Here is a 23,701-nt window from a genome sequence, read left to right as displayed (position 1 = left end):
TTGTGTCCAGCAGGTCAAGAGAGGTTCTCCTTCCCTCCCATCTACTCTGCCCTAGTGAGACCGTATCTGGAATACTGTGCCCAGTTCTGGCCTCCCCAATACCAGAGAGGCAGGGAAATACTTGAGTGTTCAATGGAGGACTATAAGGATGCTTAAGGGATTGGCACATCTGTATTATGAGGAAAGGCTGGGGCTGTTTAGCCCAGAAAAGAGAAGTCTTAGAGATCTTTTCAACGTTCAAGAAGATGTCAGTCTCTTTTCAGTGGTGTCCTGTGACAGGACAAGGGGCAATGGGTACAAACCGTAACACCAAACCATAACACCAAAAATTCCACTTCAACACGAGGAAAAATTTATTTACTGTAAGGATGATGGAGCATTGGAACAGGCTGTCCAAAGAGGTTGCAAAGTCTCCTTCTCCAGAGACTTCCAAGACCCATATGGATACATTTCTGTATGATCTGCCCTAGGTGATCCTCCTTTCACTGCAGGGTTGGACTCTGTCTCTGGACATCTCTTCCAATCCCTACCATTCTTCACTCTATACTCTGTTTTTGCTTTTGTTGTTCAGTTTAAGTATCTGAACAATTATTTGTTACAGCAGCGAAGGCAGAGCTTACAGGTACAGAGGCAGCATGTATAACTTGTGTACCAAAGACCCTTGACTGGTCCAGAGCGGGACAGCGTGGTGCCGAAGAATCTTATAGGTGCGGAGAAAACAACACCGAGATTACACCAACATGTTCAGCAGCCAGGACCGGGTTTGAAACGTGGCGAGGAAGCGCACACCAGCGCATCCACGTTTGTCTTGCTTGGCAGGTTCCACTTACAGAAGATGTCAGGCACTCGAGCGAGCACAGAAGAGCGCACCTTCCGGGCCCGGCCTCGCTCCAGGGCCGGGGGGACAAGGAACAGCGAGACTGTAACGAGCTGCCAGAAAAGACCTTTCTCGGTAACCCACCACTGCCGAAAGCGTCCCCAGGCCGGCGACTTCTCCCGCGCTCTCCCGAACGCCGCCCGCCCACCCCCAACGCCCCGGACCGCACCACGACCTGCTCCCGCCGGGCCGGAGAGGGCGCTCTCTGCCGCTGCCGTGGGCGGGCCCCTCCGCCTCTGACGCCGGCGTAGGGCTGCAGCGGTGCCCATCTGGGCCTCAAAAGCGGAAGCGGGCGGGCGCGTCGGTGATGGCGGCGGCAGGCGTGGGGCAGCAGTGGGTGCTGGTGGAGATGGTGCAGGCCTTCTATGAGGTGCGGTCTGGGGCGCGGGTGCTGGGTGCTGTCCGACCGCCGGAGCGGGTTCGGTGGCACCTGCTGCCGGTATGGGGCGGGGGGTGGTTGTGCCGAAGTGATCCCACCACTGACCCACTTCAGAGCAGGCGGGACCTTGTCTGCTTTCTGAGCGTGGGTGATGCGTATGCGGGCGGCCTGTCTCTTGACCGCTGGTTTCGGGTGGCGGGAGCGGGAAGGCCTGTCCGGAGTTGGTAACCGGTGAGCCTGGCTCAGTGACTGCGTGGGGGCGGTGTCTCGGGCGGGTGCTGTGTCTTGCCTGCTTGGGAGCTGGGATGGGTCAGTGTGAGACAGCACTCGCGGAATTGCAGATATATGTATGTGCACGGTATTTGTGTATTGAAACATGGGAGCACACACTTAACATTTTTGTCTGTTTAAATTTATAAAGCCACTTCTAATATGTATACAGGGACATTAATCCGTAATAAGATACAGTGTTCTTTGACAATAAAATCAGGGTTTGTAGAAGCAGCAACTTTTAAATGCATATGCTTGAGCTCTCTCCATGGAGGGTACCAGTATAGCGTGTTTGCATCCAGCCTTTGTTTCACAATGTTAAAAAGGATGTCTAATGTTAGGTGGTGGTCTTCTATCAAAGCCTGTTTCCCTCCCTTCCTTTGGCAAAGGCTGTTAACTTTTTAAGCATTTGTACTAGGATTTGCAGTACTTGCTTAGATACTGAAGCTGGTAGCACAGCCTAGTACACTGAATTGAGGATAATTGTAGCCTCTGAAAAACATGGGGATATAGTTTGTGTAGACCTCTGTTTCTACTAGACTTTGTGTTCTTCAGATGTCATGATGTATATTTCCATTAATGTGTTTGGTGACAAGGGTAAATTATTTGCAGTTTGATACGCCATAGAACTCCTTACTGGTTTTAAAAACTTGTGCTCAGTTTCCTTTGCTTTCTCAATGTGGTGCATTCTGCTTCCATTGTTGGCAGACCAGGGTGTGGGAGCTCTTCCTCTCAGTTGAAAAGGGAATACACTAGTGCGTGTGCACGCTGAGGCTTTTAAAAATAGCAGACATCCACAGTGTACACAAAAGCCTTCCTGAAATATAGTAACTAAACCCAGTATTAAAACTAGGTGTTAGGTGCTGGTGTCATAATTCCGCATGTGTTTTGAACCAGATGTGCTGCCAGAAGAAACTTGCATTCCTCCTTCCAAGCACCCAGAGAGGCTAACTTTAACTTGAATCAGCTCTCTGCCCTGCTTTCTTGTATATGTTCTTAAATATTATGACCATACTAGGACAAAACTGCTTTTGGTGACTATGTTTGGTAAAACCTACTCAAAGTGTCTGAGGGTAAGAAAAATGGGCTATAAGGACAGGATTAAGTTCCTTTGTGAATAATACTTGCTGTCACCACTGATTAGAGGAACGTAGGGTTGAAGCGGATGCATATAGATCATGCAGATCTTCAAGCTCACAGACTTCTGCTTGTGAAAGCTTACTACTTTCACGGATATATGTGAAAACTGTGGGTTGTTTTCTCTCAATATTCAATTTATGTGTGGAACTGAAACTGCTTACCAATTTAGAGTGTGCCTGATATGTTAACAAAAGAATAAAGCCATTCAAAATGAAGTTAACAGCAACAAGTAGTAGTTGCAAAGCAATTCACTTTCGTATGACTTTTACTGATTTTAAAACAAATATCAGATGATGATCAGCTTTGGTTTTTCCCCCTCCCCCCAACGTCTAGTGGTAAAGAGACAGAAGTGTTGCACAGTGTCACACTGATTCAAACAGAATTCTGGGTAGACTTATTTTTCTGCTTTTATTTTCAGGCTCCTACTTACCATCTCATTTTAGAAGGAATTCTAATTCTATGGATAATCAGACTTCTTTTCTCCAAGACATACAAGCTTCAAGAGCGATCCGATCTAACACCTAAGGTATGGTGGAAAAATAGTCTTCTTTAGAGAAACAGTTTGTATCTATTGATAAGTTTAGCTGTCAAACCACAGCTTGTACTGTTTTTTCTTGCAGTTTCAAAATGTAAGCTTACTTTGGGCTAATAAACTGCTTTTTGCTTAAACACTTCAATTCTTATTTTTAAAGTAGCAGAGTGTTAGAGTCTGAGAAATATAAAAGAATTGATGTGACTGTAACTACTAAACTGTGCAAAGCTGGTGTTAGCTCCAGTCAGTAGGTGGCTTTGTTTTAAAAATGGAAGCTATGCTGGAAAAAAAAACCACCAAACAAAATTAATTATAAGAGTGTAGGAAAATGATTGGTCGGTACATGTAGTATTTATGAGTAATAATGGAGTGTCTACAGTCTTAAGTGGCAATTTTCTTCTTGTGCAATGTAGTTATCTCAAGAAAAAAAAAAAAGGAAAAAAGAAGCTGTAGTTGTTTGTGAACACTTGAATTTCTCCCTGATTTCTGGAATGAGTAGAGTTTGTTTTGGAGATGACCCTGATGTAGTTTGTCTGAGACATGGTCTCACTGTGCTTGCTGTATAATGCCATTGAATATATTCAAATGAGAATTGGATACACACTCTCAAAATGGTGAGGTGAACAGGGATGAATTATAGGAATGTATTGCAGTGTGACTACCAGTTTGTGTATGTGGGAGTTTGCTTTGAATGAGTTTCCATATAGCAAACAAGCCTAGATTGCTAGAGCTTCAGAGGAACAGTATGCTTTATGTAAACCACTGGAATTACTTCAGGGTACTGAGGAAGATTTGTGAAATGCATTTGTGAGTATTTTACCTTGTTACTCCCTTGTATATGATGTACATCAGCTTGCATGCTTTTTGACCTTATTTTTGCTAAGAATATGTTATGGGTGGGCTTGGTGTAGTGTGTTGGTGAGCAGGATGCAGACACTATAGGCACAAGACTGTAAACGTAAGTAAATCTGCAAGAAGGGTTCGCTTCTGGGAAGTGCCTCCTAATGAGCTTAAAGTGTTCTAGGAAACACTTTAGCCTGTGTTCATTGGAGGCAGGAAGTGAGCTGAGTAGGAATCAAGAAGGGCCAGTTCAGTTTTGTGCTTGAAAGGGTTTGAATTGATCCTAGGATTCTTGATGTTTTCTATCTTTGATAACAATACAAAGGAGGAGTGAACACAAAGGAAGTCCAATGTGGTGAAGTGCTAGGAAAACATGCAGCAGTTTTAAAGTAGCCCCTGATTGTCCATTCAGAAACCGTGGTAGTTCACTTAGTAGAGTTTTCTTTCATCAGATGGATTGAATCTCCTGTCTTTTGGAGAATAACTTTCTCCGTTTGAAAGACAGATTCTCTTTGCAGGAGATGGTGGGAAAAGGCTTTTTGCTACTCTTGCATACCTGGTGACCTGAGAAACCTGGAATCTGTCTCACTCCAATATTTCTGTGTGTATCTTGAATTTTACTGTCCAGTTGTAAGTCATCTCTTTCATTCACTGATAGACCATTTTGATGAAGCTTAGGTATTTAAGGAAGTGCTCAGACAAATCTGGAACAGCAGTATGCAGGGGAGAAAATCACTCTGTCTTATCTGGGGCAGTGAATAAATGGGAGCTGGTCTGCTGCAGCTCAGGGGAAAACAAAGATTAGAAGGGAGTCAGAAGTGGGGAAAACAAAGATTAGAAGGGAGTCAGGAGTGGGGAAAACACATGAAAATGGTTCATGCTTAATAACAGGCTTACTTCTGCAGGATAATAGTAGTAAAGTTCCCTGTGAGGACAGCAGTAACTAAAAAGATCTCCACAGACAGTTGACACACGTCTGTGTTGTGGGTTAACTCCAGTAGGCAGCTAAGCATCGTGCAGCTTCTTGCTCACTTTCTTCCTCACCCGTGATGGGACAGGAGTAGAGGAAAGGAAAGGTGAAAGTAAGAGAATTTGTGAGTGAAGGTAAAATTGCTTAATAAGTCAAGAAGTGGAAGAGGAGACTAACAGCACAAAGTCAGCAAGGCAGTTGCTTACCACCTTCAGTGGATGATGGACCAATACCCAGGCAGTTCCCAGGCAAAATATGGCTAACTTCCCTGAACGACACAGTCTCTGTTATACTGCCAAGCATGATGTTATCTGACATGGAATATCTGTTTGGTTAGTTCAGGTCATCTGCCTGGTTGTGTTCCCTTCCAACCTCTTGTGCACCCCCTAATCTGTTCACTGTGTGGCAGTGAGAAACAGAAGATCTTGATGCTGTGCAAACATTGTTCATTGAGAGCTGCAACATTAGCATGCCATCAGCCTTGTTTTGGTCACAGATCTAAAACACAGTGCTATACAAGCTGCTGTGAAGAAAATTAACACCGTCCACAGTCTGTTTCATACAATAAAGGATCTCACAAACTTCTGCATGTGGTAACATGCCAGCTGTTCAGCAAGGTGACTGCTGATTTGCCTTTTGAGTTTTTTTTTTTTTCTAGTTTGATTCATGCTGTGGTGTCCAGTCTTCACCACACCAGAAAGAAATAATGGGTTGCTCAGGTACAGGTGCTGGAGATAGACCAGCTCAGACAGTGGAGGTCAGGCCATTTTTGTGTCAGCCACTCAGGTAATGATACTTGGAGTTTCTCTGTGAATTACTGTTGGGCATGTTGCCAGAGCAGAGCTGGCTGTGCAATAATGTACATTACTGAGGAATACCACTATTGCACAGGCATCTTGATGTGATCTGTCAGGACCAGTCTGTCCTGGGAAACCAGAGGTAGATGGTGCATTGTGCAACCTATTACACTTAGGGAGTCACACTTCTAAAAGCAGTGAAGAAATCTACCCTGAAGGTGGCTTCTGGGTTTAGTCAAATGTGTTGCAAGAATACTAAGAAATCGAGTGCAGGAATCAGCTTTCAGTTGCCTGTCATGCTTTAATAATAGTGTTTGTAGGTTATCCTGTTGTTCTATTCCAAAATAATGAAACTTCCCAAATCATTAACCAGAAAGGTGGAGTACTTCTGTGACTAGAATTTCCTGATGGTTTGGTTGGTTGTTTTTTTTTTTTTTTTTTTCACTGCTTGTAGCTAAATGATGCCATACAATCTTACCCAGCCCACTCCAGTCTTAAGTGGCACTTTTCCTCTTTTCAATAAATTTTATGTGAAACGCTCACAAGAATATCTATGTCTTACATACATGTCTTATACATACAAGACATACATGTCTTGCTCTGTCTGGCCACAGACTTAATTTGTATTTCCCAGCCAAAAGCCATTTGTGTGGAAGGAAGGTGCCCTCCAGATGTATGCAGTTTCACTCTGCATTAAATGGTAATGAGCTTTTCTCTAAAAATCTCTGAAGCAATGCCAGGAGCCATGTCTTACCATTTGAGAATGGAAGAAATATTTATTTTCCTTGGTTCTAGAATTTTCACTGCAGTAGTAGCATGGGAATAGTTTTATTACAGTGATATTAGTCAGGAGGCTGGAAAGTTTGTGTCAGAGACAGGAGAGTGATCAGATGATCTACAGGGAAGAGCAAATCTAAGTCTGTTCTTGTAAAGACCATCATGTAGGTAAAGTTTCTCCTAAATATTAGCATAGTTTGAAAGAGAAATTTGTAACTGTCATGCCTGGTTGTGCCAATTTATACCGTGTTGATATATGATTCTATAAATACTGTGAAATTAAAGATCTGTTATTTGAGGACTATCGACATTGCTCAACTTTGGACATTGATGCAAATGCATGTATGACACTGTTTCAGAGCACTAGTGCTAGGTACGGACATCTTCATGAACATAATTGCTACACTTTCTTAAAAAACAGGGTCAAGGAGGCAACTTACTTAAATAATTTTGGTTGGATGTGTTTAGACCCAGGTATTTTCCTTACCCAAATTTTCTGGTGTTTAAAAAGTGAAAACCACAATCCACAAAATGCAGCCACCCCAAAGCATTACATATGTGTGTGTATATGTGTGTATATTTAGGTAAGTATGCAAAATATTTCTGTATGTGCACAACTGTGTAATTGTGTATATTGTAATTTATAAAATATAAGTACTTTTTTCGTGTGTATTGTATATTAGTAATAACAATGAAATACACATTTTCCTATTGATGTTTCTAGTTATTTAACATTTTTATAAATTAAAAACAAAAGGGGGAGAGGGAGAACTGGGAGGGGAGTTTACTTACCTTGCAGTCCGGGAAATGGGAAAGTTTTGAGTTTGTTCTTTTCATCAAGTGGGTACTTTCAGTACAGTGAACTAAGGAGAAATAAGTTAATCAACTATATATTGAGAATGTTACATTGTGAATTAAACTCCGATTTATATGTTTGAAAACTAACATTTTTATTCTTGATACTGGTCTGAAATTTGCTTCCTGCTGAGGAGGTAGAAGGTAAAATGTGCAGTTCTGGATGTGGGGTAATTGTATGAATGCTTGCTTCTGTCTTCTTGGTCAGAAGGTCATATTTACTCTGAAAAGTCAGCAAGACAGAACAGTGTACTGAGATACTTGGTGAATGGAAGCAGGAAAGGGTATGGACTGTGCCATCTGCAGTGTGGATGGACATTTTGGATTCACATGAGTATTCATTTTAACAGTATCTCCAGTCCCCAGCCATAACAAAGGAACTTCTGTCATAGAAGCTTTTGGTAAATGGTTGCCTGTGCAAAGTACAAGTGCAGACATAAAACTTGAAGATGCAGCTGTTTGTCATTTATGTTCCTACATCGCATCAAAAAGCAAAATGCATGTAACAGATGAGGAGGGTGAATGTGACCTGAAATTGGTGAAATGGTGTTGTCTGAAATGAGGCAATGCTTCAGTAACTGACAGGCTGCACCACTCTTCTCTGACTTACTCTGCTTCCTAATTAAGACAAAACTCAACAATCACCAAAAACAAACAAAAAACCCCCCAGCTTTGACCCTGTGCTCTAAAACAAGCACAAAACTGCACATGCAGGCTACACAGTACAGCTACAGCATTGGAGCCTTTTGACAGCAACTGTTGTAGGAGCAGAGTGAAGGCTGCACGAACATACATCCTACTTTCTGATTTTTCAGAAAAGGTGCAAATTCTTCTGGGCAACTGTAACTCTGGGTATGGTTTCTCTGTAGTATCATCCAATCTGTTGAGGCTATTTTGTTAGAGGTAGTTCACCTATATATTATCATAGAATTGTTTTGATTGTAAAAGACTTTCAAGATCATGCAGTTCAACTGTTACCTAACTGTCCCATGTCTTTTAGTGCCACATATATGTGTCTTTTAAACTACCTCCCTGGGAAGCCTGTTCCAGTGTTTGATAACCTTTCAGTAAAGAATTTTCTTCTAATATCCAATCTAAACCTCTACTGGTACAACTTGAGGCCATTTCCTCTCATCCCACTGCTTCTTACTAGGAAGAGAGACCAACCTCCACCTTACTACAACCTCCTTTCAGGTAGTTAGAGTGATAAGGACTCCCTTCACCCTCCGTTTTCTCCAGAGTAAACAACTCCAGTTCCCTCAGCCAGTCCTCAGAAGACTTGTTCTCCAGACTCTTCACCAGCTTTGTTGCCTTTCTCTGGATGCACTCCAGGTCCTCAGTGTCTTTCTTGCAGTGAGTGCCCCAAAACTGAACCCAGTACTCAAAGGTGTGGCCTTACCAGTACTGAGCACAGGGGCACGATCACTTCCCTACTCCTGCTGGCCGCACTGTTCCTGATGCAGGCCAGGACGCTTTTGGCCTTCTTGGCCACCTGAGCACGCTGCTGGTTCATGCTCCGATGGCTGTCAGCCAGGACCCTGAGGTCTCTTTGTGCCAGGCATCTCTACAGCTGCTCTGCCCCAAGCCTGAAGAGATGCATGAGGTTGTTGGGATCAAAGTGCAGAACCCAGCACTTGACCATGTTGAATCTCATAAGGTTGGCCTCAACCATTCAACCCAGCCTGTCCAGGTCCCTCTGTAGGGCCTTCCTACCTCAAACAGATCATCGCTCCCTCCCATCTTAGTGTCTGCAATCTTACTGAGGGAGCACACAATCCCTTTATCCAGATAAAAATACTAAAGAGAACAGGTGCCAAGGCTAAGTCCTGGGGAACGCCACTAGTGACCAGTAGCCAGCTGGATTTGACTCCATTCACCACCACTCTTTGGGCCCAGCCACCCAGACAGTTTTTTACCCATCAAAATGTCCACTCATCCAAGCCATGTGCAGCCAGTTTCTCCAGGAGGATGCTGTGGGAGGCAGTGTCCAAGGTTTTGATGAAGTCTAGGTAAACAACATCCACAGTCTTTCCCTCATCCACTGGGCAGGTCATCTTGTTGTAGGAGATCAGGTTTGTCAAGCAGGACCTGCCCTTCATGAACCCATACTAACTGAGCCTGATCATCTGGTTGCTCTGCACATGCTGCATAATGGCACTCAAGATGATCTGCTCCCTGACCTTCCCTGGCACTGAGGTCAGACTGACAGGTCATAGTTTCCTGGGTCCTTCTTCCAACCATTCTTGTAGATGGGCATCACATTTACCAATGTTTAGTTCTGGTTAGTCAGGACTGCTGCTAAATGATGGAAAGCAGCTTGGTGAGCACTTGTGCTTGCTCCCTGGGTTTCATACCCATCTTGCTTTTGCTGAATTAGTTTTCATCAGGGTCCTATTTCTGAACAAGGTTGTCTGATTTACTAACTGTCCATGCCAAGACAAGGAACAGGTGCATGTTGGGCCCAGGAGGGGACTGTACTGTAGCAGCTATTGGCTTGCAGTCCTATGGGGTCAGCACACTTAGTGATAAATTAAGTCACTGATATTTTTTTTTCAAATAGCCGTGTGGCATAGGGATGCACACTAGCACCTGCTCTGCCACGAGGCTGAAAATTCCACTCTGTGTCTTGGATCAATGCGTTAGTGTACAGGTTTGTATGGTTGTGGTTCACGCTGAGATTAACCTGAATTTGGGTACTACTTTTTCACCATTTTGGCACTCAGTTGCATGTTAATCTTTATAGGGTGTGTCATCTGGTGACTTTCTATAGGATTCTTGGGGTATTTGCTGAGTCATATCAAACATGAAGTTTGATAATAGAAAGCAGTAATGAAGAGTATTCAGTAGTGTTTACACAAAGGTTAATTTATTATTTTTCTGTTAGCTGTTTGGATGCTTTGGATTGAAGCATTGCAGTTGTTATTTGATATGCTATGAATGGCACCTAGTACAGGGTAAATTGATAAAGCCCCTACTTTAATCCTTTCCTTGCTGTGTGTAACAGCATTTCAGTACATGCCAACTCCAGCTGGAGTCTGTCCTATGAGGGCTAAAGACACAAAGCACTTTTTTAAACATAAGTATAGCCACCTTGAAATATTGAATACATTTACTTTAGTTGCATATATTAATGGATTTTATTTCCTTTAAATTATATGTCATATGGATTAAATTTCTTTAAGAAATCTAGCAAGACAAAGTTAAATGAAATTAGAGTACATCTGCCAATACTGTAGAAACACAACTGACTATGCTCACGTAGAGAGGGTCTTTTCTGAAATAAGGGAATATTAAAATTTCCATTTGTGCTTTGAAACAGACCATTGTGGAGCTTCTGGAATAATAATTAATACTCTGGAAATAACAAGGAATAAAGTTATTCATTAGCTTATTAAAAGGAAAGTGATGAAAATGCAGGAGACTAATTGTATTGTTGCATGTAATTTCCATTAAGTCATTTCATATCTTAATTCGGTTTTGTAATTTGAAGGCTTTGAAAAGTGTATTTTATTTGGAGAAAATTAAAATGGGAAAAGATATTACTGTAGCATTTTCAAAAATTGCTTGCAAAATTTATATATTGGTATTGGAATAAGTAGCTTCAGATATTCTAGTACTTTTTGAAATAATAGATAAATATAAATCTGCTATAGTCATAACATTCAAAGCTAATAAGCTAACAAATAGATCAGATCAGATGTGTTTTACTGTACTAGTAAATAGTTTCTCTGAGAAAGTTCTGCTTTTGTGGTACAAAGGATAATTTTGGTGATTTGCCGGGTTGGTAATTTAAGTCTAATGCACCTGTTCATTGTCCTTAGGAAAATCATCTCTCTGAGGTTTTCTAATTTAAAGTACTTTGAAAATAAATGTGCATTCAGTATTCCTACATGGGTAGGTGGATAGTACATGTTTAATAGTTGCTTTTAGGGTTTCTTGAGCAGTTTATGGTGTTTTTCCATTGTGTCCTTCTCATGCATGTATTACTTTGCTAAAGATTTTAATGCCACAGTTGTTCAAACAGAACTGTTGAGGACTTGAGAATGCAAAGTGAGGCAATTTATTTTCAGTTATGTAATTTTTGTTCATTTACATAAAATGTAGACAACAATTTTCATAATTAATAGATTGAGTGAAACAGTATTGATTAAAATTTGGCAGACCCACAAGTTAATATTCTTCTCTCAATTATCATAACATGAGATCTTTAATGCACAGGCACAACTGGGCAATCTTTTCTTTACATCTTCCATTTGAATAATTCAGAGCCCCTCAGTGGAAGACACTGAGTTTGTATTAATTCTAAGCTCTCAGAAAGGTGACATATGAGCATACATAATTTCACATACATCTGTTAGCAACTATTCATTAGCACATAATGTCTTTTCTAATGGAAATCTTTGAGCAGTATTTCTTTTCTCCCTGTCAGGAAAAAGAAGAGTTGATTGAAGAATGGCAGCCAGAGCCCCTTGTACCTCCTGTGCCAAAAGATCACCCTGCTCTCAACTACAACATTGTTTCAGGGTAATTGTAACCAAAACATTCTGGTTTTTATTGCAGCTGGGATACTTGATGTCTGTACTTTAAGCATGTTTCTTATTAAGCATTTTCATATCCTGAAAATCTTTCATAAAGGAATTACACTTTTAGATAACAGGGCTGAATTTGCCACTGAAGACAGTCGTGATTTTGCAACATTATCAAGGCTTTCTAATCTTTCTAATTTTAAATGCTGTAATTATTTTTTTGTTTTAATTTCAAGGGTGAGGCAAAGGACCCTTTACAGGTCTGTATTATTTGGTAACAATTAGTTTCATTTTTTTCTGAATATGTAGGTTTAGATTCCCAAAAGTGGTTACTACCTTATGTGTAGAGTTTTAGAGGAAACTGTCATCACAAATCACTTCAGAAGAAACTGATTTTATGGCTAGCCACTCAGCAGCACTTCATGAAAAGCTGTTCCTTTTTTGGATGATAAGAACTGGAGATGCTTGATGGCAAGCTTGTTTTGTGAGGAAAATACAGCTCACCATTGCTTTCTAGCTTGTTACAAGGCTTTTAAAATGCATGCTGACTTAGGCAAGAATTACAGTATTTCAGAAATGGCTTTAAAATTCCTTTCACAAGTTACTGATGTAACTTTTACAATATAAGCATTCTTAATATCCTTCTAGCGACACTAATTTACAATAATTCAGTGACAGTGCACTGTTATTTGCTGTCATAGGGGAGCTCCATTTTGATGTTTCTGCCACTATGGAGCAATCTGCCATAGAAAAGCGATACCTGTTTTAATCAGCTATGATTTGAACAAACCTGTTCAAAATTTTGAAGCAAGCAGTCATGTGGAGTAAAGGAAGTGTTAGATGTCTAGAAAAAGTCTGAACAAATAACATCTTTTAGATTGATTTTAAATATTTAAATTATTTAGAACTTTCCAGTGCTTACAACTAGGAAATGTATGGTGACAGAATCTTAATGTGTTGTGACTGTTAAACTTGATAGTGGCTATTTGGAGAACCTGGTGTTTGCCTTGTAAGATTTTTAAACTGCCAACTTTAGCATAAGTTGCTGAACAGCTGGGAGATTGTAACATGGGCTATAAATTTTACCAACGTTTCAGAATACAGAAATGAAAGTGTCTGTGTCCTAATTCCATCTTAACATTTCTATTCCCTTTCAATAAGTATTCCAGGGACACCCTATTGTTGCTAATGAGGTAGACTTCTTTCAGTGATTCTCATGTGTGCTGTGAATGGTGATTTATGTAAACCTTGATTATCTTAGTATGTGGTGGTTTAATACTGCATATTTGCAGCAATGTGTGGATAGGGCTTATATAGGCTCATAACCACTGTAAGTATTAACAGTAAAAATTTTGGCCTACAGTGTGGAGGAGGCAGACTTCCTCCTTAGTCCATGTGCAAGGCATTTTGTGCTGTATGTTAACTATGCTTCTTCCCACCGAACACTTGTGTAATCCCAATAAAGCTGCCAAATGAGCAAAACCAACAATGCAATCTGAACTAAAAAGTGACCAATCTTGAATCAGTGATGAAGAAGTTACCCATGACAGCTTGGTCACAGCCCAGAAATTATTTACTTCCTGTGGTAACCTCTCTGTGAACTGATCTGTGCAAGATACCTTAGTTGTACAAGATCTCATTCAGAAAGTGTAAACCTACTTCCTAAAATTGTATGTCTGCAAAATTCTCATGATGTTTTGCTTTAAAGTATAAAAAGGCACTAATGGATGGCTTTCAACTTTATCATCTTCAGCAGCTGATTTTGCAAAACATGTAACACTTAAGAAATAATTAGGAGGGCTAAATAAAAATGGGAGTGCTTTCAGTCCATAAAAGAGAATTTCTAGAGGATTTGTTTGCAATTTTTTTCAACATAGCTTGAAATTATATTTATTTACAGTTTCAACTGGATCATTCAGTATCACTGAGTTAGAGGCTGTTGCCTTTAGTCGTGATACCTAATGAACTGTGTTACACTAAGGGAAGGGAGATAAGTGAAACTATAAAGCAATTCAATGTTCACTTCATTTTGAAAAGTCTTGTTGGGTTTGGTATTGGAAGGAAGATTTTATGATACTCTTAGCATCCATGTTTTGGATATGATTGTTCATGGAAGTGGTATGTTGTGGGTTTTTTTTTCCTTCTGTTATTGTTTTCTGCCTAACCATGGGTATTCCTTTAGAAGGTTGGGTAAAATTCTGATAGCAAAGTGGCTGTATTGCAAGAGGCCTGCATCTTTGTCAGGCGCAAGTTGTTGGTGAATGTTATTTTATTTTCTAGGATTGAGTGATGGAGCTGTGTGGGTAAATTGTTGTAATATTACTAAGTTTAATAACATCCTGGGAATATACTGAACCTCATGTTAGTGCCAAAATGCAGAGGTGTAGGTATGTTTTTGTGAACAGCTGCAAAAAGTATTCAACTGCACAGGACTCCCAACATTTCGTACAGCTTGTTGATGAACAAAAGAGAGAGGAACAGAGCGAGGCACATATTTAGGGCAGTCAGTTTGCTCCACATCTGTATAATGATACTAGTGTACAGAAGATGCACAGCAATAATGCAAAACTGTTCTTCTGTGGGGTCAGGTTCAGCTTATGTCAGTGTAGTGTCATGGAATGACAGTAATGAAGATGCATGGCATATGCACTTTGTTAGTAGAAACTTTCTGTTTTGTAAGCTTTGCAGTTGCATGGTTGAAGCAACATGTGCTTAAGTTTTGAAGTGAACAGATTAAAAAAGTCCATGAATTTGTTTTTTTAAAGTGATGTTCAGCCAGTTCAGTGTTTTTCTTAACTTGTGAAGTTTGTTTGCTTTGCACACCAAATGTACCTGTTGATATACTGCCAGCAACCTGATTTGGAGCAGCAGTGCACAGGCATTTGACATTTGAGCAGCACCATTTAATTTTGATCGTGAAAGTTGCTTAATGCTAGTTTCCATGTGGGAAAAGCTTGTTGAAACTATTGTGTTTGAGGAATAGTGTAGGGTCTCAACTGTAATATTTGATGATGCATACAAAATGAGCAGACATAAGGTTTTGTATTTGGCTTTGCTTTGAGACTTCTCAACACTTTAAGTGAGTAATTGAGACTTTTGATTTTGTGGTACTGATGTGTGCAATTGCCATAAAAGGGGTGCCTTTAGAATACAGCACACAGCTGTGATGCTTGTATTTAAATGGGTAATAGCTTTTTTTACTTTGGTTTTCTGGTAGCTGTTTAAATCAACTTCTAAGGTAGAAAATTTCTCTGCCCTTTGTGTCATATGTCATGCTCTTGTTCATTTGTTGATATTGGGTGTTTTCATACTTTGTGTTTCCTGATTACATGAATTACACAAACCTTTAGGGGTTAACAGAGTTGGAAACTTTAGGTTACAGATAATATAATACTATTGTCTGTAGCTAGTACCTATATTTCAGGATCCCTCTTCAGTACCTGATTGGTATTGTGAGTTTGCTTTATGTCAAAAACATTGGTTTTGAATTAATTTTTACCATGGAAGTAAGTAGCAATGAAATTACTTTATTTGTAGCATTCACAGAATGTTAGAGGCTGGAAGGGACCTCAAAAGATACCTAATCCTACCCTGCTGCCAGAGCAGGATCACCTACAGCAGATGACACAGGAACACATCCAGACAGGTTTTGTTTGTCTCCAGAGAGGGAAACTCCATAAATCCCTTGGACAGCCTGTTCCAGTGTTCCGTCACCCTCACACCAAAAACATTTTTCCTCATGTTTAGGTGGAACTTCCTATGCCTGGACTTTCACCCATTGCTTCTTGTCCTGTCATTGGGCATTGCCAAAAAGAGCCTGACTCCATCCTCTTGGCACTCACCCTTTACATATTTATAAACATGAATGAGGTCACCTCTTAGTCTCCTCTTCTCCAAGCTAAAGAGCCCCAGCTCTCTCCGTCTCGCCTCATAAGGGAGATGTTCCACTCCCTGAATTACTCCTGTGAAATAGATACCACTTTTCTTTTAAAGGAAAAGCTTTATTTATCTCTTTAGGACTTATCTTTGTCTGAATTAAATTTTCAATAAGGAATCATTAAATATCCCACGAAGGTATTTATGGTTTTACAGTTTTAGCTGGGTGTGGTAGTGTATTTGTGACATGAAACTGAACATAAATACTGATTGGCAGGTGTAAAGGAAGGAATGGAAAGAGAGAATCTTTAAAAAGCTGTGTGCCTTTTACTGTTGGAAAACAAAACTCCTGTACTGCTTGACTTTTTATGAAAACTGCAACCATTTTGTTAATAACAATAACTCTGTAATTTTTTTCAGTCCTCCCACCCATATAATCACTGTTAATGGCAAGGAATGTATAAACTTTTCATCTTTTAACTTTCTTGGACTTTTGGATAATGAAAAGGTTAAGGTGAGTTCTTACAGTTATTGTATATGTGTGGTTATTCCTCTTTTACTTTAGATGTTATCTTGACATTAATAATGACATAAGAAAGCGCAAACTTTGTCAAGGAAGTGTACTGTTAAAGCAGCAAGGAAGATTTATAAACCCTGTAATTTTGTCCTATTTGTCTTTTTACTGAAGTTTAAATTGCATTCTAGCAGATTGTCAAGTTAAATTAGTATCTGATGTCCTTAATCATTAGAATACAATTATGCTTAAACACTTGTCTAAAGTAGCTTTTCTGTGAAATTAATTCATAGAATTCAGGATGCTATTATACCTTCTGTAAAGCAGGACATGTTACATGATGCAAGAACCGGTGTGTTCATATGTAACTGGCCTTGTATAAAATTGTCAATGTGATGTATATAGAGGAGTTAGAACTAGTGTAGGAAGAAGTATTTCATGTAATTCTATTTTTTTTAAGAGTGCAGCCCAGGCATCTCTGAAGAAATACGGTGTTGGCACTTGTGGACCTCGAGGATTCTATGGTACTTTTGGTGAGTAACTTAGATCTGCCTTTAAAGGTATTCAGAGTACTTTGGTAAATCAGCCAGAACAGTCTTACATATGAGCAGCAATTTACTTCTATCACTGTGAAGAACAGTTTTACTGTAATTGTTAGTCATAGCATTTATTGTTTCTTACTCATTTTACGCATTTTCTTACTCTTTCTAATGCTGATCTTGCTGAAGAGTTGTGAAGATAATCTGGTTTAGTTCTGGCCAACATGGTAGGAAGAGAAAATAAATATATTATAATTTAATCATGCATAGTGAATGTAAATTAACAGTAAACTTCTAAGTAGACCACAAGAGGGCAGTCTGATTTCTAGGATAAAGACAGTGTTAGTTAAATATGTCTAATGCAGAATGAAGTTTTCCCTTACTGATTACTTTAATGTTGTAATTAAGAAATTTTGTGATGCAAGCAGGTGTTATTAAGGATTTTTTCATTCTTTTTAAGAAACAAATCTCAGGTGTTGGTATTTTGAAATACTGACTGCCTGGAAACCAGAACATAATACATAAATTGATGCACAGTTCCAGGCTAAACCCATCTACTCCCAGAGTTGTGAACTTTCCTGCCTCTCTTTAGATGTGATGGAATACACATTGTGTACTCAAATTTTCATAGTTAACTTCCTGGAGGCTTGACCTGAGTTCAAGACTAACATGAACTTTTCTTGGTTAATCAAGGTAGTCCTTTGTGTGATCAACCAGGTGCTGCACCTATTTTGCTTTGTTAGCGGTGTGTATATTGGGATGAAGTTGAGTCTTTGATATCAGTCTTGTAGATTGTTCATTAACCTAGAATTATCTCAAGAACTTGATAGTAATCAATTGATTAATAGAGAGTTTTTAGGAAGTTAGATTCCCACACTGGTCATAGTTCAACAGTGATTTGTTGGAATTCATACAGGTGTGTGACATCACTGATGAAGAACTTGTTGTAGTCACCTGAGACACCATCTCTTATACATAAAATAATGGAAATTGGTTTAAAATTTGAGATAAACACCTGCTGTTCTTGTTGGATCCAGAACTGGCTTCCCCTGACATAAAACATTTGAGTATTGCAGGATTATGAATCTCTGATAAGAAACACTTCTTACGTCAATGATGTTGTGTGCCTCAAACTTCACAGTACTTTTTGTGCTGTGAGTCCAGAACTACGTAGTTTCCTCTTAATGGACGATAGAGGATTTGTCATACAGAATTATCCCCTCTTAAGGAATGATTCTCATATGAGTATTAGGGATATCTTTGTTTATAAATGTAGATATAATGTTATAATTTTGAGTTCTTCATGCCTATTTGAAGGGATTTCCTAGATTTAGTGAATACTTACTAAGACATTTTTGCTTTGTACTGCATTGCTGAAAACTGCATCCATGCCTTTAACCTCTCATAGGCTTGAAATACACACATAACAGAATCTTTATGGTTATTTGCTCCATAATGACAGCTGAGGCATTTGGTGCTAGGTATTTTACAGGCTATTGTTGATTGCCAGGCAGCTACAATATCTCTACTGCTGTGAAGATTAGTATAAGCTACCTGATTAAGATATATAAAAGGGATTTTGTCTCCGTTCTTCTGCTTTTGACATGCATGCAAGCACATGCTAGGCACTGAACAGGCTCTTCATAACAGTTGTTGACAATACTAGCTTTATTAATGTTTCAATGTTTCATAATTATGTTGAAAGCTGTTCTGACATACATTTCTCTGTGCAAAAGTACTGCAGGTAGTGTTTCAAACTTAAGATAGTCCAAGTGATGTAACCAGGCTAAATCAAGTTTCAAAGTTCCACCTCTCCCTAGCTTTCACAGTGGTTTTTAACAAACCGTTGTAGCATTCAGTTTGTCCTGCAGCTGGTGCATAGTAGGGAATGTGGAATATCCACTCGATGCCACGCTCTCTGGCCCAGTTTTTTACAAGATTGTTCTTGAAATGAGTTCCATTGTCTTGATTCAGTTCTCTCCGGAGTTCTGTGTCTCTACAGGATTTGTCTTTCCAGACCAAGAATGATGTTATGTGCAGGTGCATGAGGAACCGGATAAGTTTCCAACCATCCAGTGCTTGCCTCTACCATAGTCAGCATGTGTTTACCAGATCAAGAACGAGGCAGAGTGATGTAATCAGTCTGCCACACTTCACCATACTTGTACTTAGACCGTAAGCCCCACAAGCGCTTAGCCTGCTTACTAGCAGCACAAATGTCACAGTCATTTATGACTTGTGTGATAACACCTATGGAAATGTCAGTTCATCTGTCATGAGCCCATTGGTAGGTTGCATCTCTGCCTTGATGTCCTGATGCATTGTGAGCCCACCAGGGTAAAAACAGCTCACCTCAGTGTTTCTTGTCAAGGTCAAAATCCCAGTTCGTATCTTCTTGAGAAACCTTTGCAGCTAAATCTCCCTGATGGTTGTGTTGATGCTCCTCAGTAGCGTTACTCCTAGGTATGTGAGCAGCAATGTGTCTCACTTTCACTGGAATTTTCTCAGTACAAGTAGCAGTCTTGCAACAGATCAGCAGCCCAAATAGGCTTTTCTTCCCTCTGCCATCCATTCTTTGTCCAGTCCTTTAGCCAACCCCACAAAGCGTTAGCTACCATTGAGTCAGGATAGAGATAAAGCATTGGCCATCTCTCACGTTCAGCTACATTGAGAGCTAGCTGGACAGCTTTTACCTCTGCAAATCGGCTGGATTCACCTTCTTCATCTCTTGCCTCTGCAACCCTGCATGTTGGACTCCACATTGCAGACTTCCATCTCCACTTATTTCCAACAAGATGACAGGAACCATCTGTGAACAAAGTATATCTCTTTTCATCATCAGAAAGATCACTTAGAGAGGAGCTTCCTTAGTACAAGTTCCTTTCTCCTCTGGGGATTTTGTACAGTCAGTGCCTTCTGGCCAATTTGTGATCACTTCCACAAGACCCCAGGTCTTTCAAGATTTCCCATTTGAGCTCTCTGTGTTATCAGAGCCATCCACTTGGACCATGTGGCATTTGTCACATGATGTGGTGAAGAACCTTTACCTTTGACCATCCAATTCAAAACTTGCAATCTGGGAGCTAAAAGAAGTTGTGAATCCATTCCAATCACTTCAGAAGCAGCTTTTACTCCTTCAGGCTCTCTTTCTCTGTTGGAGTATAATTTGCCTCTGAGCCTTTGTAGCCGTGATTCCAGAAACCAAATGGACATCCGTGTGTCTCACCTGGAGCTCTCTGCCATAAGCACCAGGTTGGACCATTGTGACTTGCAGCCATATACAGAATGCTCTTAATGTCTAGACCAGTTCAGACAGGTCCCAAACCCATGGCATGGACTGTTTCTTGCTTTATCTGGTCAAAGGCTGCTTGTTGCTCAGGACCCCACTGGAAACTGTTTCTCTTTTAAGTCACATCATATAGAGGTTTCACAATCTGACTGTATGCAGGAATGTGCAGTCTCCAAAATTCCACCATACCTAAGAAAGGTAGAGTTTCCTTCTTATTTATGGGATTTGCCGTGGTAGAGACTTTGCTGATCACATCCATTGGAATGTGATAGCGACCATCCTGCCACTGCACTCCCAGAAACTGGATTTCTCTGGCAGGTCCTTTCACCTTGTCTTGCTTAATAGTGAAACCGACTTGCAAGGGCATGTCAAAGATTTTGTTACCTTTCTTGAAGACTTCTTCAGCAGTTTTACAAACCCAGATGGTGATGTCATCGATGAACTGAATGTGTTCTGGAGCTCCACCTTTCTCCAAAGCATCATGGATCACTGCATGACAAATGGTTGATCTGTGTTTCCACCCCTGGGGCAAACGATTGAATATGTACTGGATGCCCCTGCAGGTGAAAGTAAACTGAGGCCTGCATTCCTCTGCTATGGGAGTAGAGAAGAAAGCATTGGCAATGTCCATGGTAGCATACCATTTGGCCTGCTTGGATTCCAGTTCATATTGGAGTTCCATCATGTCTGGTACAGCTGCACTCATGGGTGGAGTTACTTCATTCAAGGCACGGAAGTCAACTGTCAGACGCCATTCTCCATTTGGCTTTCACACGTGCCAAATCAGACTGTTGAAAGGTGAATGAGTTTTGCTGTGGCTGGAGAGCAGCCAGGCAGAAAGGGACCTGGGGGTACTGGTTGACAGCCGCCTGAACATGAGCCAGCAGTGTGCCCAGGTGGCCAAGAGAGCCAATGGCATCCTGGCCTGCATCAGGAATAGTGTGGCCAGCAGGAGCAGGGAGGTCATTGTACCGCTGTACACAGCACTGGTTAGGCCACACCTTGAGTACTGTGTCCAGTTCTGGGCCCCTCAGTTTAGGAAAGATGTTGAATTGCTGGAGCATGTCCAGAGAAGGGCAACGAGGCTGGTGAGAGGCCTTGAGCACAAGCCCTATGAGGAGAGGCTGAGGGAGCTGGGACTGTTTAGCCTGGAGAAGAGAAGGCTCAGGGGAGACCTCATTGCTGTCTACAACTACCTGAAGGGAGGTTGTAGCCAGGAGGGGGTTGGTCTCTTCTCCCAAGCAACCAGCACCAGAACAAGAGGACACAGTCTCAAGCTGCGCCAGGGGAGGTTTAGGCTGGAGGTGAGGAGAAAGTTCTTCACAGAGAGAGTGGTTGGCCATTGGAATGGGCTGCCCAGGGAGGTGGAGGAGTCACCATCCCTGGAGGTGTTCAAGAGGGGATTGGACGTGGCACTTGGTGCCATGGTTTAGATAGTCATGAGGTTTAGGGTGACAGGTTGGACTCGATGATCTTTGAGGTCTCTTCCAGCCTTCTTGATTCTATGAGTCTATGATTCTGACCTTCCAATTGACAAATCAAGTTATGAATGGGCACCAAAGAATACGGTTGTTTCTGTATTGCCTGTGATACACAGTTTGAGAAGCAGTTGGCAGCTCATGTTGTCCCACAACTGCAAATTTATCTGAAAGTTCAGGTCTAATAGACAACCTCAGTTTTCTTCCATCAATTTCTACAGCTGCTATTCCAAAAGCTCATTTGTAAGCCTTAGGGTCTTTGAAATGCCCTTCTCTCAGAAAGTCAATTCCCAAAATACAAGGTGCATCAGGTCCTGTTACAATAGTGTGTTTCTTACAGTCTTTTCTAGTTAAACTTATGTCAACCGGCGTCTTAGTCAACTTTTGAGATCCACCAGTGATTCCCAAAATAGTTATAGACTCTGTCCTTTGATAATTTGATGGTGTTATGGTGCACTGAGCTCCTGTGTCAACCAAGTCCCTGTACTTCTGGAATTCTGAAGTCCCAGACTACTGAATGAATACATCCCAGTACATTCTGTTATCTCCATTATCCCTTTCCTCCCCCTGAGAGGAGGCAGGGCACCTCTAGTTACAGGGATTACATCTACATGTACAGTTGACACAGCGCCTAGTGCTAGTGTCAGAATCACTGCTGGAGCAATTAGAGTTGTTCAGGGAAACTGAGGCAGTGAGAGCTACCCTTCTGGTATTGTTACTTCTCGCTCTGCCACTCTGCAGCTCCTGTAATCTCCTGAAAAAGGGCAGAAGTGGGTTGAACCATCCCACCTATTCATGTTTTCACCAAACTGATTGCACAGGGTTATCTAAAGACTCCCGCATGATTGTTGTCTAATTTGGATTGGCCAAGTTTGAACTGGCCTTCTAGGAGGATGTCTGTTTCTAACAGCTGAAACCTGTATCCGTTTGGAAGAGGAAAAAGTGAGTTCATCCCCCTTCGCCAATTTGGATATGGAGGTCTTAAATTCCTCCTTGAGCTCTTTCATGCAATTCTTCATCTCTCCAGTCAGAGTTTCAATGGCTGAGACCAAAGAAACACGTGAGACTACCCTCCAGTTGCCTCATTTGGTCAGTAAAATAACTAACAGTAGGAGGCACTCCACCATAGTTTCTTGCCACAATTCTGCTTGCCAAAATAGTAGCATAATTGGAGGATCAAGTTTAATGAGTTTCTTGGCAAGACGTGTTCCCACAGAAATTTCATCAGGGTTCAGCGCATCATGATTTCCATAAATTGAGAGCAAACTCTCAAACACTTGATTCCCTCATCTATTGTAGTCCACTTCTGTGTGTTCCATGGTAAATCATCTGTGAATGGATACCTCCTCAGGACAGCCAATAGAAGGTGTGCCCACAGAGAAACTTTACCAAGGCAACTGCCTATATGGTTGTCGATCCTAGAGTCTTTTGCCAGGGCTCCAAGCTGTTTTGCTGACTACTACCTACTACTAAAGCAGGAGCACTGGTGTCATAGCATCTTCCCAGCCAGCTCATTAGTGGTTCAGTGTCTCCTCTGAGATATTTTCTTACATGCCTAATTTCCTGTCTGGTTGCATTACCTGACTGTATATCATCCTTATGTCTATTATCATTCTCACCCTCATCTTCCTCATCCTGCTGTTCCCCAGGATTACCTGTTAAAAGCCTCTGTTGGATCACCTTAAGTTCAGAAGCACCTCCCTTAGTTCCTGATCTCCTGGAATCCTTACCCTGTTTTGCATCTCCATGATCTATTTGTGGCTTCACTAATTCAGCTAGATCTCTGTGACAAACTTTCTTTTCTTCCTCATCGTTATCACTATCACCTTTCTTGGCTTGACTACGTGTCTGCATTTGAGGAGGAATATCAAAGGGGTCATCTAAGACTGGTTTGTTTGTCTTTGCCTTTGCTTTACATGGAGGAGAAGTTGGACCTTGATCAGCAGGATCCTTTTCCACAATAGCAGCCAGCTTTACTTATGCACTGGTGCTGCGTGGAGATTCACAGTGGGACTGGCAGAAGCAGAAGGGGCTGGCACAGA

The 23,701-nt window shown here is 41.0% G+C and overlaps 1 protein-coding gene across 1 annotated transcript in view; it reads left to right on the top strand.

Annotated features, from left to right (window-relative positions):
* Window positions 1-1,184: 1,184 nt before the first annotated feature.
* Window positions 1,185-23,701, top strand: part of SPTLC1 (serine palmitoyltransferase long chain base subunit 1) — a 40,208-nt gene continuing 17,691 nt past the window's right edge. Inside the window, exons 1-5 of the mRNA XM_054397455.1 lie at window positions 1,185-1,247; window positions 3,085-3,192; window positions 11,867-11,961; window positions 16,260-16,353; window positions 16,814-16,886. Coding sequence (XP_054253430.1) covers window positions 1,185-1,247; window positions 3,085-3,192; window positions 11,867-11,961; window positions 16,260-16,353; window positions 16,814-16,886 — 433 coding nt within the window. The remainder of the gene's footprint in view (window positions 1,248-3,084; window positions 3,193-11,866; window positions 11,962-16,259; window positions 16,354-16,813; window positions 16,887-23,701) is intronic.

Source organism: Indicator indicator, chromosome Z, assembly GCF_027791375.1.
Source record: "Indicator indicator isolate 239-I01 chromosome Z, UM_Iind_1.1, whole genome shotgun sequence".
NCBI lineage: Eukaryota > Metazoa > Chordata > Aves > Piciformes > Indicatoridae > Indicator > Indicator indicator.
This window is presented reverse-complemented; position numbering and strand designations above follow the sequence as displayed.